This window comes from Schistocerca americana, chromosome 8 (genome assembly GCF_021461395.2).
Source record: "Schistocerca americana isolate TAMUIC-IGC-003095 chromosome 8, iqSchAmer2.1, whole genome shotgun sequence".
NCBI classification, from domain to species: domain Eukaryota; kingdom Metazoa; phylum Arthropoda; class Insecta; order Orthoptera; family Acrididae; genus Schistocerca; species Schistocerca americana.
The window spans coordinates 157,625,015-157,641,590 of record NC_060126.1 but is presented as its reverse complement, the minus strand read 5'-3'; the positions used below and the strand labels follow the sequence as shown (position 1 = coordinate 157,641,590).

The window sequence follows — 16,576 nt, the reverse complement described above, 5'->3', positions numbered from 1 at the left end:
GGCCCCCAAACAAACCTTCAAGTGGTGGCATTCTGTTGATTGGCAAATTCCTGACTCGCTTCCTGTTTCTGTCTCTCTTAAGAGGCCACTCCCCGTTTGTCTGTGTGAAGCAACGTCTCCAAACACAAAGATGGAGGTTTTCATTTCTCCTCAGAATACTGTATTCCTATTGGCTAATGCTAGATACAAAGCAAAAGCTGATGTAATTTCGATATCAAAAATAGAGCCAAATAATCCATTTGCGCTACCCTGTCAAATTAATTGTTTAACAATTTACAGGAGTCAAATAGATCCCCTTAAACACTCACTTTCACCTTACAATGATCTTTCTTCATAACAGAACATATTTTCAACGTCTGAGCATCACATGCAAACATTATGCAAATCAGGTAATGAAATTTCCGTCACAAATACACTCCTGGAAATGGAAAAAAGAACACATTGACACCGGTGTGTCAGACCCACCATGCTTGCTCCGGACACTGCGAGAGGGCTGTACAAGCAATGATCACACGCACGGCACAGCGGACACACCAGGAACCGCGTTGTTGGCCGTCGAATGGCGCTAGCTGCGCAGCATTTGTGCACCGCCGCCGTCAGTGTCAGCCAGTTTGCCGTGGCATACGGAGCTCCATCGCAGTCTTTAACACTGGTAGCATGCCGCGACAGCGTGGACGTGAACCGTATGTGCAGTTGACGGACTTTGAGCGAGGGCGTATAGTGGGCATGCGGGAGGCCGGGTGGACGTACCGCCGAATTGCTCAACACGTGGGGCGTGAGGTCTCCACAGTACATCGATGTTGTCGCCAGTGGTCGGCGGAAGGTGCACGTGCCCGTCGACCTGGGACCGGACCGCAGCGACGCACGGATGCACGCCAAGACCGTAGGATCCTACGCAGTGCCGTAGGGGACCGCACCGCCACTTCCCACCAAATTAGGGACACTGTTGCTCCTGGGGTATCGGCGAGGACCATTCGCAACCGTCTCCATGAAGCTGGGCTACGGTCCCGCACACCGTTAGGCCGTCTTCCGCTCACGCCCCAACATCGTGCAGCCCGCCTCCAGTGGTGTCGCGACAGGCGTGAATGGAGGGACGAATGGAGACGTGTCGTCTTCAGCGATGAGAGTCGCTTCTGCCTTGGTGCCAATGATGATCGTATGCGTGTTTGGCGCCGTGCAGGTGAGCGCCACAATCAGGACTGCATACGACCGAGGCACACAGGGCCAACACCCGGCATCATGGTGTGGGGAGCGATCTCCTACACTGGCCGTACACCACTGGTGATCGTCGAGGGGACACTGAATAGTGCACGGTACATCCAAACCGTCATCGAACCCATCGTTCTTCCATTCCTAGACCGGCAAGGGAACTTGCTGTTCCAACAGGACAATGCACGTCCGCACGTATCCCGTGCCACCCAACGTGCTCTAGAAGGTGTAAGTCAACTACACTGGCCAGCAAGATCTCCGGATCTGTCCCCCATTGAGCATGTTTGGGACTGGATGAAGCGTCGTCTCACGCGGTCTGCACGTCCAGCACGAACGCTGGTCCAACTGAGGCGCCAGGTGGAAATGGCATGGCAAGCCGTTCCACGGGACTACATCCAGCATCTCTACGATCGTCTCCATGGGAGAATAGCAGCCTGCATTGCTGCGAAAGGTGGATATACACTGTACTAGTGCCGACATTGTGCATGCTCTGTTGCCTGTGTCTATGTGCCTGTGGTTCTGTCAGTGTGATCATGTGATGTATCTGACCCCAGGAATGTGTCAATAAAGTTTCCCCTTCCTGGGACAATGAATTAACGGTGTTCTTATTTCAATTTCCAGGAGTGTAGATTGTAGCGTTAAATATATGCGAGGTTTGTACGCACTGACGTTTGAGAGCATAAACACCCTCCTCCACCACAATGTTTCGACTAAACTTATTAGATGTAAAAAAATCCTGACGATCACACAAACTCGCAGTCTTGAAGCGCGCCGTACTCCGACTCCAGCGTAGCCCTGTTTGCACTGGCTGGGGGAGAAGCCCACATCCGTGCCGGTCATGTCCGTCAATACCACGCTATGCAACTATCGGAAACAAAAAGTTGATCTGTCGGTAATTTGAGGCGCGATTGGGTTTTTAAAAGTACTATATAGTTCCTAAATTGGTTCTCTCCACCACATTCGGTCGGAGGGAGGAATGTTCTACTGTGAGATGGAATAGAGACAACAGCAAATACCACTGCAAGACAGAGTCCACTGTGATGTTCAAAAATGGTTCTGAGCACTATGAGACTTAACATCTGAGGTCATCAGTCCCCTAGAACTTAGAACCACTTAAACGTAACTAACCTAAGGACATCACACACATCCATGCCCGAGGCAGGATTCGAACCTGCGACCGTAGCGGTCGCGCGGTTCCAGACTGTATCGCCTAGAACCGCTCGGCCACTCCGGCCGGCCCACTGTGATGTATTGAGAAGCACTAACTATGAAACACTTAAAATAAGCTGTCACGAGTAGGTGTCATTGATCGACATCAATTGGGAATCTGATGTCACACTTGGTTTTTTCAAGCACTAGAGAATTCCTAACTTGATTTTCTCCACTACATTCAGAAGAAGGAGGAGGAGGTTGTGCTGTGTAATAGGATAGAGACAACAGCAAACACCACTGCAAGACATAGTCTACTGTGATGTATTGAGAGGCTCTAAACAAAAATTCAAACCACGCTCCAATCTGCAGTAGTAGAAGTTGTCGTTGCCAGATGTTGGAGATTAACAGTAAGTAGGGAATTTGGCATCGCGACTATGTTTTTAAAGTACTATACAATTTCTAAATTGGTTCTTTTCGCTACATTCGCAAGAATGAGAACTGTATTGCGTGATAGGATAGAGACTGCAGAAAATATCTCTGCAAGACAGAATCCACTGCATGACCCATTGCGTAGCAGTAGCTACCATGGGTAGATGTCGGAGATCGCTGAAACACTCACACACCCCGTGCACTAACCTCCCAGATATCCAAACACAGCACGCCCATCCACTTGTTCATGGCCCGCAATATCAGACAGGTCCGCGCAGTTTTTGTACCCGGCCCAGATTGAGCTAGTTCGATACTTCCAGTTCCCGACTCGTTATGACCGCCACTGCAGCCAGCTGGAGAGTACTGCGAAGAAAGCAGTTGAAGCTTGGACGTGTACAGTAGTTCTAAACAATTCCACCGCGACACTGGCCCACCAGTTTAAAAAAATCTATTTTACCCAATCCGAGGCAGCTATGTTGTTCACCATACACCTCGAATTTATCACGTGAAATGTAGATTTCTCCCTTTTATACGAGTTACAGTCGGAGATAGAAGTAATCGGACCGTACACGCGTTTTCACATCGCTAAAGTATCGTTACTTCTTGTGCTGTACAGGACTATGGCATAGGCTATATTCCCTCTAAGTATTCTCTCACCAGGTAGAAAAATTTCTTATCTGTCATATACTGTACCACAGGATAAGAACATTAAACTCATTTTAGCTCATGATGGAGCTCTAAGATCTACCACAGTCACAGGACGTCTCCTCACTTTGAGACTCTAAGGTAACTACACAGGGAAGTTGTAAATATAAGGCTTATACTATGTATCACTTTACAAATTCGGTAATGCATCTGATTTTATTACGATGGTCTTCTCTCCCTGTCTAGGCGAGAGATTCGAACATCGTTGAAAGATATCGTCCCAACGAAATAACGCCTAGCCACCCGCGAGGTGGTGTGTCACTGATATCAAATAAATAGGCTGATTACTTAAATCGTTCATGACAGTCACTTCGAATGACGAGACATTCTCTTTTCCAGTAGTCGGGTTACACTCGCCGGGTGGCTGAAATGGGAATCCCTGTAGGGGAAGACGATGTTCTTTTCGAGGAATACTATTGAGAACCGACATTTGAAACTGACCACAGATGGATTCAACCACCGGCATCATACATTACATATAAGGATCGTGCTATTAGAAACACAGTCACAATGAATACGTTACCATGTCCTTGTTGCTTCACTAGTAATTTTGTAGCCCTGCTGATATGAATGAAGAGAACTTGCCCTAGTTAGTGGGTGAGACAAATATTGATAGGCCACTGGATCTCATGTTATTATTCTACCCGGTATCATACTGTGAGAAGGAATGAGCTACAGCCTGCAAATGATTTCAGTGGATACTGGGGAAGATGGTGGAAACTGAAATGCAAATAAAAGCTTTAGAAACTAGTACAAAGAGATATATTTTGAAATAAGCACAGCACAACGTGTTCTTAACCAAGGGCAGCCTCCACTGACATCGAGACATTTGCAGAATGCCATACAGAAATAGCATTCACCAACAGCTACACAACTTTGAGAACACTTCGGAGACGGAATACTGAACAATGAGAATTACGTTTCAGCAACGAAAGAGGGTGTTGCGATGGGAGGGGGACGGCAGGAGGATCATATTCGGTGACTGTTACCGCATGGTTTGCATTAATGCCCTCCCGTAGTATAGCGAAATACACGCGATCGCCAAACGAAGTCTCGAAGCGTTCAGCCTTACCATCGCATGGCCAAACGTACTTTATGGACAAAAGGCTGTCGTGGGCGAGACAGCAGCTAATGGACCTTCCAAGAATATATTCCAGAATCGGTCGGAGCGGCATTGCTCAGATGTTTTGTTAGCTGGTCAGTACCTCACACTAGTGTGCCTACGACTGAAAAAAGTAGTTCCAGTGCAAATTGCTGGGTGTTCCAGCTGCTAGCTGTCGCCTGCTCAGCCACAGAACTGGCTGCTTAAATTTTGCACCGTAGGTTTCCTAACCTGCCTCAGCCTGAGTTGTTCGGGTGGCAGGTCTTTCTGACCAAGAAGATGCTTGATTTGAACGTGAATCAATTTACTGGCTGCCGCCATCGTCCGGCTTTCCGCGGCCGCCCAGGCGCTCCTGACTGGACGTGGCGTTCTTGGAAGGGTTCGTAACACGATGTGCTATAAAGTGCTTCATTTCCTGTATCTCTGCCGGCCGGTGTGGTCGAGCGGTTCTAGGCGCTACAGACTGGAACCGCGCGACCGCTAGGATCACAGGTTCGAATCCTGCCTCGGGGATGGATGTGTGTGATGTCCTTTGGTTAGGTTTAAGTAGTTCTAAGTTCTAGGGGACTGATGACCAGAGATGTCCCATAGTGCTCGGAGCCATTTGAACAATTTTTTTCAACAGCGCTTCTTCCAGCGAGCTCTGATAACAAAGACCTTCTCTCGGGCGACACAATTTGTTATGTGAAGTGGTAGGGATGTGGGATGTCGGGTAGTTAGACCCAACCAACCGCCCTACAAACGAAATAAATCTGTCGGTCGGCCAGTCCTACAATTTTTTGGTCGATCAACCAATAAATGGGAGTGGGTGTAGGATCTATAAGATTCTTTTCAAGCACATACAACCTTTTTGATACTGTCATTTTGCTAGAGGTAGTGTGTAAGTAGTTGGATCTATGGCAACGGTCTGGTAAACTGCAATAGTGATACGGTGAAAGTTGCAGTGTGAGTCATTTGAGTTGGATCTGTTGCAGGCAGAGGCACAGCCAGCTGCCTAAGCAAGAGCAAGTTGTTGCCGTGCCCAGCGTGTACAACCTGGTGTCTGGGATGCGGCACCCAGTCACGTGGAGGGACTTCATGCGCCACACGGAGTACGGCACCAACTTCCCTACGCAGGCCGCCCTCTGGTGCTACAGCCTCATTCTGTGCAGGAAGAAGTGGACGCACGACCTCTGCGCAATATTCCTCCACCTCGTTCCCGCAATTTTTGTGGATACCTTTCTGCGTTTAAGGGGCAAGAAACCCATGTAAGTATGCTTCTCCGGTCAATTCATGTCCAAGTGGTACAACGCTATGCAAGAAGCGAGATTGCTTGCATTACTAGCACACGACTGTTTTTTTCGAATTTTTTGTGTTCTAGCCAAAATTGATTGCAGTGGACGAGCAATTTACTCCAAATATGTTATTTCATTCGATACAAAAGTATCATAGACGAGGACCAACACAAAAACATAACTGAAGCTGAATATGTCCATGGTGCTTATAAATAAATTATACAAAAGTAAACTAACTGTGAAAAGGATAAAATGTTTGATACAGCACTGAATGCAAATATTCGAGGCGTGTTTTTTAAGTAAGTACCCGATCTTGCGCCCAGTGACTACCATCTGTTCCTGCGCTTGAAGAAACACCTGGGCGGTCAGCGTCTTCAAGAAGATGACGAAGTCAAAACAGTGGTGATGCAGCGGTTAACAAGTCAGGCGGCAGACTTCTATGAGAAGGGTATTCAAAAACTGGTACAACGTTATGACAAGTGCCTCAATATTGACGGAAATTATATAGAAAAGTAGATTAAGGTACAGGCTTTCATGTAAAAATAAAATTATTGAGATATCTTAGCACGTCTTGTTTTAATTTCAAAACGATACTTACTTAAAAAAACACGCCTCGTATCTTCAAGTTACTGACAGTTAACGAAGTCTTCACTCTGACGTGCAAATACTTTCCCACTGAGCAAATGGACGGCTACAGCAGAACCAACTCCGCCTTTGCCCGAACTATGGTTAACACTGATAATCCACGACAGAAAAGATGAGATTACTTGTAGTTTTTCAAAAACATAAATATGCTATCTCTAGTCATCCTTTATGTTTGAATCATTCAGTATATTCGATAGAGATGACAAGAAAAATCAAGTGAATATAGTAGGTTAATACTCACCCACTCCAGGAAGTAAGTTATGGTCATAGAGCTGCCAAACTTGAAACGTATTCCGGGATTCTCCCACGTTTCTAGAAAACGCCGGGGAGACAATCTTATCGTCTGGTATAAAAGTGACATGCAGAAGTTATGGACGTTAAAATTTGATAAATAATCAGTTCTCTGCCATATACCGTTCACTGTTCAGAATTTTACTGAGCGTTAATATGTACTGTATGAAAGTTCCCAAGAATAAATTTTTGTAGACTCCTTCCCGTTTGCACATGACTTTAGAAGGACTACTTAGAGTTCACAATGTAGCGTTTCTTACTTGAGGAAGACCTCAGACATTGACACGCTATCTCTTGTTTCGTTGTACCCATATACATATTGGAAATTATTAAATTATTATCTACGCATTTCATTTGCATGCAATGTTTAAAAAATTATTTGTGCTTCCAGGATGTAAAGTTTGTAGTTTTATTAGTTCTTTCATATTTTCTTCATTTATTGTATTTCTCTATTTACATTACTTATTCTTTTAATATTGTCTATTCGAGTGCCGTCTATCGGCATTTCACTTTCCAGCGAGCCTGAGCGCACACTGACATGTTACTAGTAAAATGTGACTGTATACAGAATTTTATGCACTGAAGTGTTTTTGCAAGAAAGGTTTGTTCCTCATGTACTTAAGCTGCACCTATTGCATTTTATGTTACGTTTTGTATTGCTTTGTCTGTTCATTTTTTAGGTTTTTCTTACATAAGTTTCATCGTAATAGTACTTCACATTATTTCGCTTCGCTCAATATTATATATGAGCTATAGCTAAGCTGTAGACAATGTGTCTTTATCTCATCTTACGATCAGACACTTCACTCGAAATGGTGTGTATTGGACTCGATTATAAACTATGTGACCAAAAGTATCCGGACACCAGGCTGAAAATGACTTACAAGTTCGTGGCGCTCTCCATCGGTAATGCTGGAATTCAATATGGTGTTGGTCAACCCTTAGCCTTGATAACATCTTCCACTATCGCAGGCACACGTTCAATCAGGTGCTGGAAAGTTTCTTGGGGAATGGCACTCCATTCTTCACGGAGTGCTACACAGGAGAGGTATCGATGTTGGTGGGTGAGGCCTGGCACGAAGTAGGCGTTACAATACATCCCAAAGGTGTTCTATGGATTCAGGTCAGGACATTGTGCAGGCCAGTCCATTACAGGGATGTTATTGTCATGTAACCAATCCGCAACAGCCCGTGTATTATGAACAGGTGCTCGATCATGTTGAAAGATGCATTTGCCCTCCCCGAATTGCTCTTAAACAGTTGGAAGCAAGAAGGTGCTTAAAACATCAACGTAGGCCTGTGCTTTGATAGTGCCACGCAAAACAACAAGCGGTGCAAGCCCACTACCACCCCATAACGCCACCGCCTCCGAATTTTACTGTTGGCACTACACACAGTGGCAAAAGGCGTTCACCGGGTATTCGTCATACCCACACCTGCCATCGGATCGTCACATTGTGTACCGTTATTCGTCACTCCACACAACGTTTTTCTACTTTTCAGCCGTCGAATGTTTACGCTCCTTACACCAAGCAAGGCGTCGTTTGGCGTTTACCGGCGTGATGTGTGGCTTATCAGCAGCCGCTCGACCATGAAATCCAAGTCACAGTACTTGCAGTCGATCCTGATGCCGTTTGGAATTCCTGTGTGATGGTCTGGATAGATGTCTACCTGTTACACATTACGACCCTCTTCAAATGTCGGCGGTCTCTGTCAGTCAACAGACGAGGTCGGCGTGTACGCTTTTGTGCTGTACGTGTCCCTTCACGTTTCCACTTCACTATCACATCGGCAACAGTGGACCTAGGGATGTTTAGGTGTGTGTAAATCTCGCGTACAGACATATGACACAAGTCGCACCTAAGTCCTAGAGTTCCGCGGATCGCCCCAATCTGCTCTGTCTCGATGTCTAATGACTACTTAGGTCGCTGATATGGAGTACCTGGCAGTAGATGGCACCACAGTTTACCTAATATGAAAAACGTGCGTTTTTGGGGGTGAGGGGATACTTTTGATCACAAAGTGTATTTTTTGTAGTTTTAATTAATTCTTCATTATTGGTCCTCCTTCAGTGCAGCTTTCTGTTACTACTCCTAAAATATTTTCTCCATAATTTATTTCCTTCTTAAACGTCTTAAATTGTTTGAATCCTGCGTGACTTTAGGGAAATGAAACAATATTAGAGTCCTTGCGTCAATGCTGCATCAGCAATGATCTCAATGCTGTTGTTATTGAAAGGTGTTCTATCTGGTTGTGCAAGGGGCAGTTCAAAAATGTGCAAATGTGTGTGAAATCTTATGGGACTTAACTGCTAAGCTTACACACTACGTAACCTAAATTATCCTAAGGACAAACACACACACCTATGCCCGAGGGAGGATTCGAACCTCCGACGGGACCAGTAACTGTTTATTATTGCAAAAGTAAACGCCATAACTAACAACACATTCATCAAAATATGTAAGAAGTCAGTCAGTGTCTTCATGGAAAAAACGTTGCCAAGTTTGTCTACGATGCTGTAGTTTCGCTACGAAGCCCTTCCACATTGTCCACAGAGTCCCGATCTCTTCCCATGCGATTTCCATATTTTGGGACTCCTGAAGAGAGACATTCGTAGCCATCGATTTCCTTCGAACTAAGATGATGATGTTTGGTTTGTGGGACTCTCAACTGCGCGATCATCAGTCCCAATTTTGTCACGCTCCAGTGTTTTACGCAGTCCAGTCTATCCACAATAAGGATGATGAGGAAAGGATGAGGACAACACAAATATTCAGTCCCCGGCCAGGAAAAATCCCCAACCTGGCCGGGAATCGAACCCGGGACCCCATGATACAGAGGCAGCAACGCTAGCCACTAGACCACGAGCTGCGGACCCGGACTAAGACGTGCAAACCTGGATACAATCATGGCTCCTTAGGCAACTGCAAACATTTTTCCCTGACGATACGTACCGACGTGTCTCAAAATGGGTAAATGTATCACCTGATCACTTTTGGTCGCAAACTGATATTCATACAGTTATCGACGGAAAATGCAATACTGTAAACTTCGGCCACCAATGAATGAATGTGTGATGCTGCAGCACAATTTCACCGCGCAGTTGACAAGGATAGTAAACAAGGGAGATGTCGATACCAGAGCATTAAGTCTTTGCGAATTTCCTTCCGTGTATTCAGTTGGACAGTAAGTATGCACCGCACAAAGGCACGTGCATACTATAACGCCGATGTCAGCATTTGAGAGAGGACATCTAGTTGGACTCAAAGAAGCCGGTTGTAGTAGTCGGCGAATAATTCGAAATCTGAATAGGATCGATGCCACTATTCGACGATGTTGGCAGAAGCGGGAGAAACATGGCCGAACACAGCGCCAGGAAGAAAGCAGTCGGCCTAAAGACACTCAGAGCCCCGTATTAATCGTTATCATCGACCGACGTGGAACCGGCGCTTCAGTGACTACAGAGACCATTAACAGGCGGCTCACGGAAAGGGGGCTGGGCTGACAGAGCCACCTGCTCTGACTACAGCTGGCCTCAACAACCGCGTTTGCACCGGTGTCGGGCACATTCGGCTCGGATACTCATTGACTGGAGTAGAACTGCCTTTTAGTGATGAGTCCCGCTTCTAACTGAGCCCCGATGACCAGTGAAGACTCCTCTGCAAACGTCCCAGATAGAGGTAGGATACCAACTGGAATGTCGCCTGCAAGACCACCCGACAACTAGGGGTGGTCTGGGGTGTCATTTCACATCATAGCAGACACCTTTGGTTGCCATCTGCAGCACCCTTACAACACATCGGTACGTCGACGATATTCTACGCCCCGTTTTGTTGCCCTTCATGAGAAGCCATCCTGGACTTACACGTCAGCGAGATAATGCTCCCTCGCACTGGGGAGAGTTTCTACTGCTTGTCTTCGCGTTTGCCAAACCATACCTCGGCCACCAAGGTAGCCGGATCTCTCATCAGTTTAGAACGTTTAGAGGATTATGGGTATTTTGACGATCTAACGCACCAATTGGGCACAATCTGGCAAGATATTCTCCAGGAGGTCATCCAACACCTCTTTCAACCAATGCCAAGTCGAATAACTGCGTGCATATGGGATAAAGGTGGCATTACAGAAGCGTCCGATTCCACCAGTCTGCCTTGACCCATGAGGTCATCAATATGAAGAAAATGGCTGCTTATACTTCCAATGTATACAGAATTACGACAATGACGACACTACATACACACTCCAACAAACACGAACAAATATAAAAATGACACAATAACGCATAACTGAAAAAATAAAATGAAACTGATGGGCAAGCTGAATATACAACAATTATAAACACCGCACCATTCCAAAACAAATAATATCCAAAAAATTTAAATTATCGCATTCCTTTACACCAACAAAACAACAGAAATCGGACATGTCCCTTGACCTAATTCCAAAATTTCCAACTTTCAACAAACTGTTCGTAAATGCAACTGCTTTCATGGCAACACAATTTAGACGTGAGAAACCAATTACTTCTTCATTTTACACATAATGAAACGTTCAACATGACCTGCACGTCCAATAGTTGACTAGCTGACCAAACGTAAACTCTAGTTGCCAGCTATCCTGTAAATTCCTTATAATAATTTTTGGATGGAAGGTGGTTGCTTCTTTCCTTCAGTAAGATATGAAATTTCTAATACAAGTCTTTTTACTTGCTTTAGCTCAATTGAAAAAAAAAACCTGCCATCAAGTCCAAAAGTACTTAACTAACACGACCACTGTTCTCAGTTAACAGTTCATGCAATCCAGATCACACGCAAAGCAGCCAGAAATATTCATAAGTCCGAGCCGAATAATTACGCGATTTCACAGTTACAGTTCCGCTACTAATAGTGAGTTTCACTCTCGGTCCTTTTCAGTGTATTTCTTTAACAGAAACTGCTCGCCAAATATTCCATTTATGAAAACAGAACATGCCACGCGGAATTCTAACACAAGCCAAAAGTTCACACGTTATATAACTTTTCAACAAAACAATTCCAAAATTTCCGACTTTCAACAAACTGTTCGTAAACGCAACTGCTTTTATGGCAACACAATCTAAACGCGAGAAACCAATTACTGCTTCATTTTACACATAATGAAGACTGAAACGTTCAACATGACCCGCACGTTCAATAGCTGACTAGCGACTCCCACTGGATGCTGCTTCTACCACACCATATCTATCTAGTCGTGCACGGGAACTGCTTGATTCTGACTGACTGATTCGTTTGACTGGCCAATCAGAATCATCGTTCGTGATCATTCTCGCGCCAAAACTGGCCCACGCCAACCACTATTCACATATGCATTTACGTCATTCCAACATGCAAATACTAATATAAGATTTAATAAAGGCAAACGAAAAGAAAATTGATCTTGAAATAAATTTAGGAAACGATTTTACTTTATACCGATATTCTGGCTGCCTATCAAAACCTACCCCTTCTGTGTAAAATACATATACCTTAACTGGGTCCTCTTTCATCTCAGTAGTGGCAGCTTTAACTACCCTGCCCACAATTGATAAATTAAAATATTTCTCTAGCGTCTCACTCTCTTTGATAACCTCTACTTCCGCAACCCTCCTTGGTGAAGTCAGAATTTTCAGAATCATTTACTTCTACCTCTTCTTCTGACCCCTCTTCCTCACTCTCTGAAATTACTTGATTCACCCTATTCACAATCTCCTCTGCTCTACTATATTCTTCCTTGGGTACTTCCACAACTGTTTCCCCAATAATAATGTTACTTCCACCGTCTCTGGTAGGCCTCTCATCTGTTTTGCAGTGCTGATTCACCCTCACCTCCTGATCTAAGCCTTCACTTTCTATACCTGCTTCCTCACTACCATGGTTCCTTCGACCTATATTTTTATTTTTTCTTTCACCAGATGATACTTCTTTTCCTAGATAAACAAACTTTGTTATAGTGTCACTCTCCTCTACCCTACTGTTTTCTATCATGCTACCCTCATGCTGTTTATTAGGTGCCTTCTTTACGAAGAGTGTCGCTAGTGGGTTTAATTAGTACTGTTTCAGTCTGCAAACGCTACCATTATTACAGACTGCTATTCGTTTCCGTCTCTACGCTGTTGTTGCATCTGACATTCCTGTCAGCGCCGGCCGCGGTGGTCGAGCTGTTCTAGGCGCTTCAGTCTGGAAACGCGTTGCTGCTACGGTCGCAAGTTCGAATCCTGCCTCGGGCATGGGTGTGTGATCTCCTTAGGTTAGTTAGGTTTTAGTAGTTCTAAGTTCTAGGGGACTGATGACCTCAGATGTTAAGTCCCATAGTGCTCAGAGCCATTTGAACCATTCCTGTCAGCGAGCGGGCTACTCCTACCCGTTACATCATCAGACTGCAGCTGACGGTAGTCAAAGTACCGAGTTCGGTCGCTGAACCGGCTCACAACAGCACCTCCTCTCCCTCGACCTCTACCTCTATAATTGTTTGCTTGCTGTACGCTGATTTTGTTTACATTAACTTCACCTCTGTTTCATTGGGTCTAGCGGGAGGCCTATAATATCTCCTAGCACTCTCTTCCTCTTTCAAAAGGTTCGCACGTCTTTCCAAATAGTGATCATTCCATCAGCACCACCTGATGATGACGGACCGGTTATTCGCCGAAATATCGTGGAACTTCGACGATCGGATCCGGCTGGACACCCGAGAACCTTGAATACAGTGATCACACCGTTCAATGTCATCACTGGGTGCAGAAATTATTTTCTTCCTCCAATCCAGCTTTGAGGGATGAAGTAGTGAAGGCAGCAGAGGATCAAGTAGGTAAAAAGACAAGGGATAGTAGTACTCCTTGGGTAACAGAAGAAATATTGAATTTAATTGATGAAAGGAGAAAATATAAAAATACAGTAAATAAAGCAGGCAAAAACGAATACAAACGTCTCAAAAATGAGATCGACAGGAAGTGCAAAATGCCTAAGCAGGGATGGCTAGAGGACAAATGTAAGGATGTAGAGGCTTATCTCACTAGGGGTAAGATAGATACTGCCTACAGGAAAATTAAAAAGACCTTTGGAGAAAAGAGAAACACTTGTATGAATATCAAGAGCTCAGGTGGAAACCCAGTTCTGAGCGAAGAAGGAAAGCAGAAAGGTGGAAGGAGTATGTAGAGGGTCTATACAAGGGCGATGTACTTGAGGACAATATTATGGAAATGGAAGAGGATGTAGATGAAGATGAAATGGGAGATATGATACTGCGTGAAGAGTTTGACAGAGCACTGAAAGATCTGAGTCGAAACAAGGCCCCGGGAGTAGACAACATTCCATTAGAACTACTGACGGCCTTGGGAGAGCCAGTCCTGACAAAACTCTACCATCTGGTGAGCAAGATGTATGATACAGGCGAAATAACCTCAGACTTCAAGAAGAATATAATAATTCCAATCCCAAAGAAAGCAGGTGTTGACATGTGAAAATTACCGAACATACAGTTTAATAAGCCACAGCTGCAAAATCCTAACGCGAATTCTTTACAGACGAATGGAAAAACTAGTAGAAGCCTACCTCGGGGAAGATCAGTTTGGATTCCGTAGGAATATTGGAACACGTGAGGCAATACTGACCCTACGACTTATCTTAAAGAAAGATTAAGGAAAGGCAAACCTACGTTTCTAGCATTTGTAGACTTAGATAAAGCGTTTGACAATGTTGACTGGAATACTCTCTTTCAAATTCTGAAGGTGGCAGGGGTAAAATATAGGGAGCCAAAGGCTATTTACAATTTGTACACAAACCAGATGGCAGTTATAAGAGTCGAGGGACATGAAAGGGAAGCAGTGGTCAGGAAGGGAGTGAGGCAGGGTTGTAGCCTCTCCCCGATGTTATTCAATCTTTATATTGAGCAAGCAGTGAAGGAAACAAAAGAAAAAATTGTAGGTATTAAAATCCATGGAGGTGCAATAAAAACTTCGAGGTTTGCCGATGACATTGTAATTCTGTCAGAGACAGCAAAGGACTTGGAAGAGCAGTTGAACGGAATGGATAGTGTCTTGAAAGGAGGATATAAGACGAACATCAACAAAACCAAACGAGGATAATGGAATGTAGTCGAATTAAGTCGGGTGATGCTGATGGAATTAGATTAGGAAATGAGACACTTAAAGTAGTAAAGGAGTTCTGCTATTTGGGGAGCAAAATAACTGATGATGGTCGAAGTAGAGAAGATATAAAATGTAGACCGGCAATGGCAAGGAAAGCATTTCTGAAGAAGAGAAATTTGTTAACATCGAGCATAGGTTTAATTGTCAGGAAGTCGTTTCTGAAAGTATTTGTATGGAGTGTAGCCATGTATGGAAGTGAAACATGGACAATAAATAGTTTGGACAAGAAGAGAATAGAAGCTTTCTAAATGTGGTGCTACAGAAGAATGCTGAAGATTGGTTGGGTAGATCACATAACTAATGAGGAAGTATTGAATAGGATTGGGGAGAAGAGAAGTTTGTGGCACAACTTGACTAGAAGAAGGGATCGGTTGGTAGGACATGTTCTGAGGCATCAAGGGATCACCAATTTAGTATTGGAGGGCAGCGTGGAGGGTAAAAATCGTAGAGGGAGACCAAGAGATGAATACACTAAGCAGATTCAAAAGGATGTAGGTTGCTGTAGGTACTGGGAGATGAAAAGCTTGCACAGGATAGAGTAGCATGGAGAGCTGCATCAAACCAGTCTCAGGACTGAAGAACACAACAACAACAACAATGCAGCTGCAACTTGTTTTCGATTCCCATAATTATTTGCTCCGTTACCACTTTAAAATTCAAGTATCACAAAGTCGTAACCCACTTTTGTACAAATCTTTTAACACTTTTCTTTTTAGGATCATACTTCTGCCCTGACCGGAATTTATTCAAAACCTCCATTTGTTTTCTTTTTCCCCAATACTCATCGCAAAAAGCCTGAACTCCACTAATCGCTCATATTTATCTGAGGCCAAGTTCTTGCCTCTCCCATAAAATATGAAGTAATGAACTGTTTATCATTGCAAAATTTAGCAAAACATCCTCAAAATCACTCAAAAATTCCTTTCGATGAAGATTTTTACTAGGATCAAATCTCAACTCGGGTTAGTCTACCCTCATGCTCACACAATTACTCATTCATACTGATACTGAATTGCTGGATATTAGTTTCTATGTTAGTAATTTTACTAGCCACTTGCACAGCAAACTTAACACACACATCTTTTCCACCGTTAACATGACTTTCTAATGCAACATGGCTATCCTTACAGTGTTTTTCTATGTTCTGGACCTGTACATGAAATTTAATTAGTTCTGAATTTACTTGCTCTTCCAATTGTTTGCTATCCTCAGCAACTTGCTCAATTTGAACAGCCATATTCATCTTTTACTGTTATAACAGCCTAGTTACATTCTTGTTTTATGATTAATTTCACCTTTCACATTATTACTGAACGAAGTTGTGGTGTGCGTACTGTAAGACCTTCGGTACACACACCATCAGATTATTTGACTTGTCGCTCTAACGAAGTAGGCGAGTGTCAGCAATATGTCTCGTGGTCTTATCATGGCGTGTTTATCTTCTGCCGTTAGGTCAGACGATAGAAATGCCACTTGCACGCATAGAGTAGCAGATTGACGGTGACCAACTTTAAACAGAACTTGATAAATTTTCACACACATTTATTAAAATAATAAAAAGCATAGAAATTACTTGACTTGATTCTGGATGCTGTTTACAATTGACAA

General features: G+C 44.0%; 1 protein-coding gene across 1 annotated transcript in view; it reads left to right on the top strand.

The window, feature by feature from the left end:
- The window catches only part of LOC124545123 (fatty acyl-CoA reductase wat-like), a 261,169-nt gene that overhangs the window by 189,627 nt on the left and 54,966 nt on the right, over positions 1–16,576 (top strand). Inside the window, exon 7 of the mRNA XM_047123943.1 lies at positions 5,572–5,844. Within this exon, the coding sequence (XP_046979899.1) occupies positions 5,572–5,844 (273 nt within the window). The remainder of the gene's footprint in view (positions 1–5,571; positions 5,845–16,576) is intronic.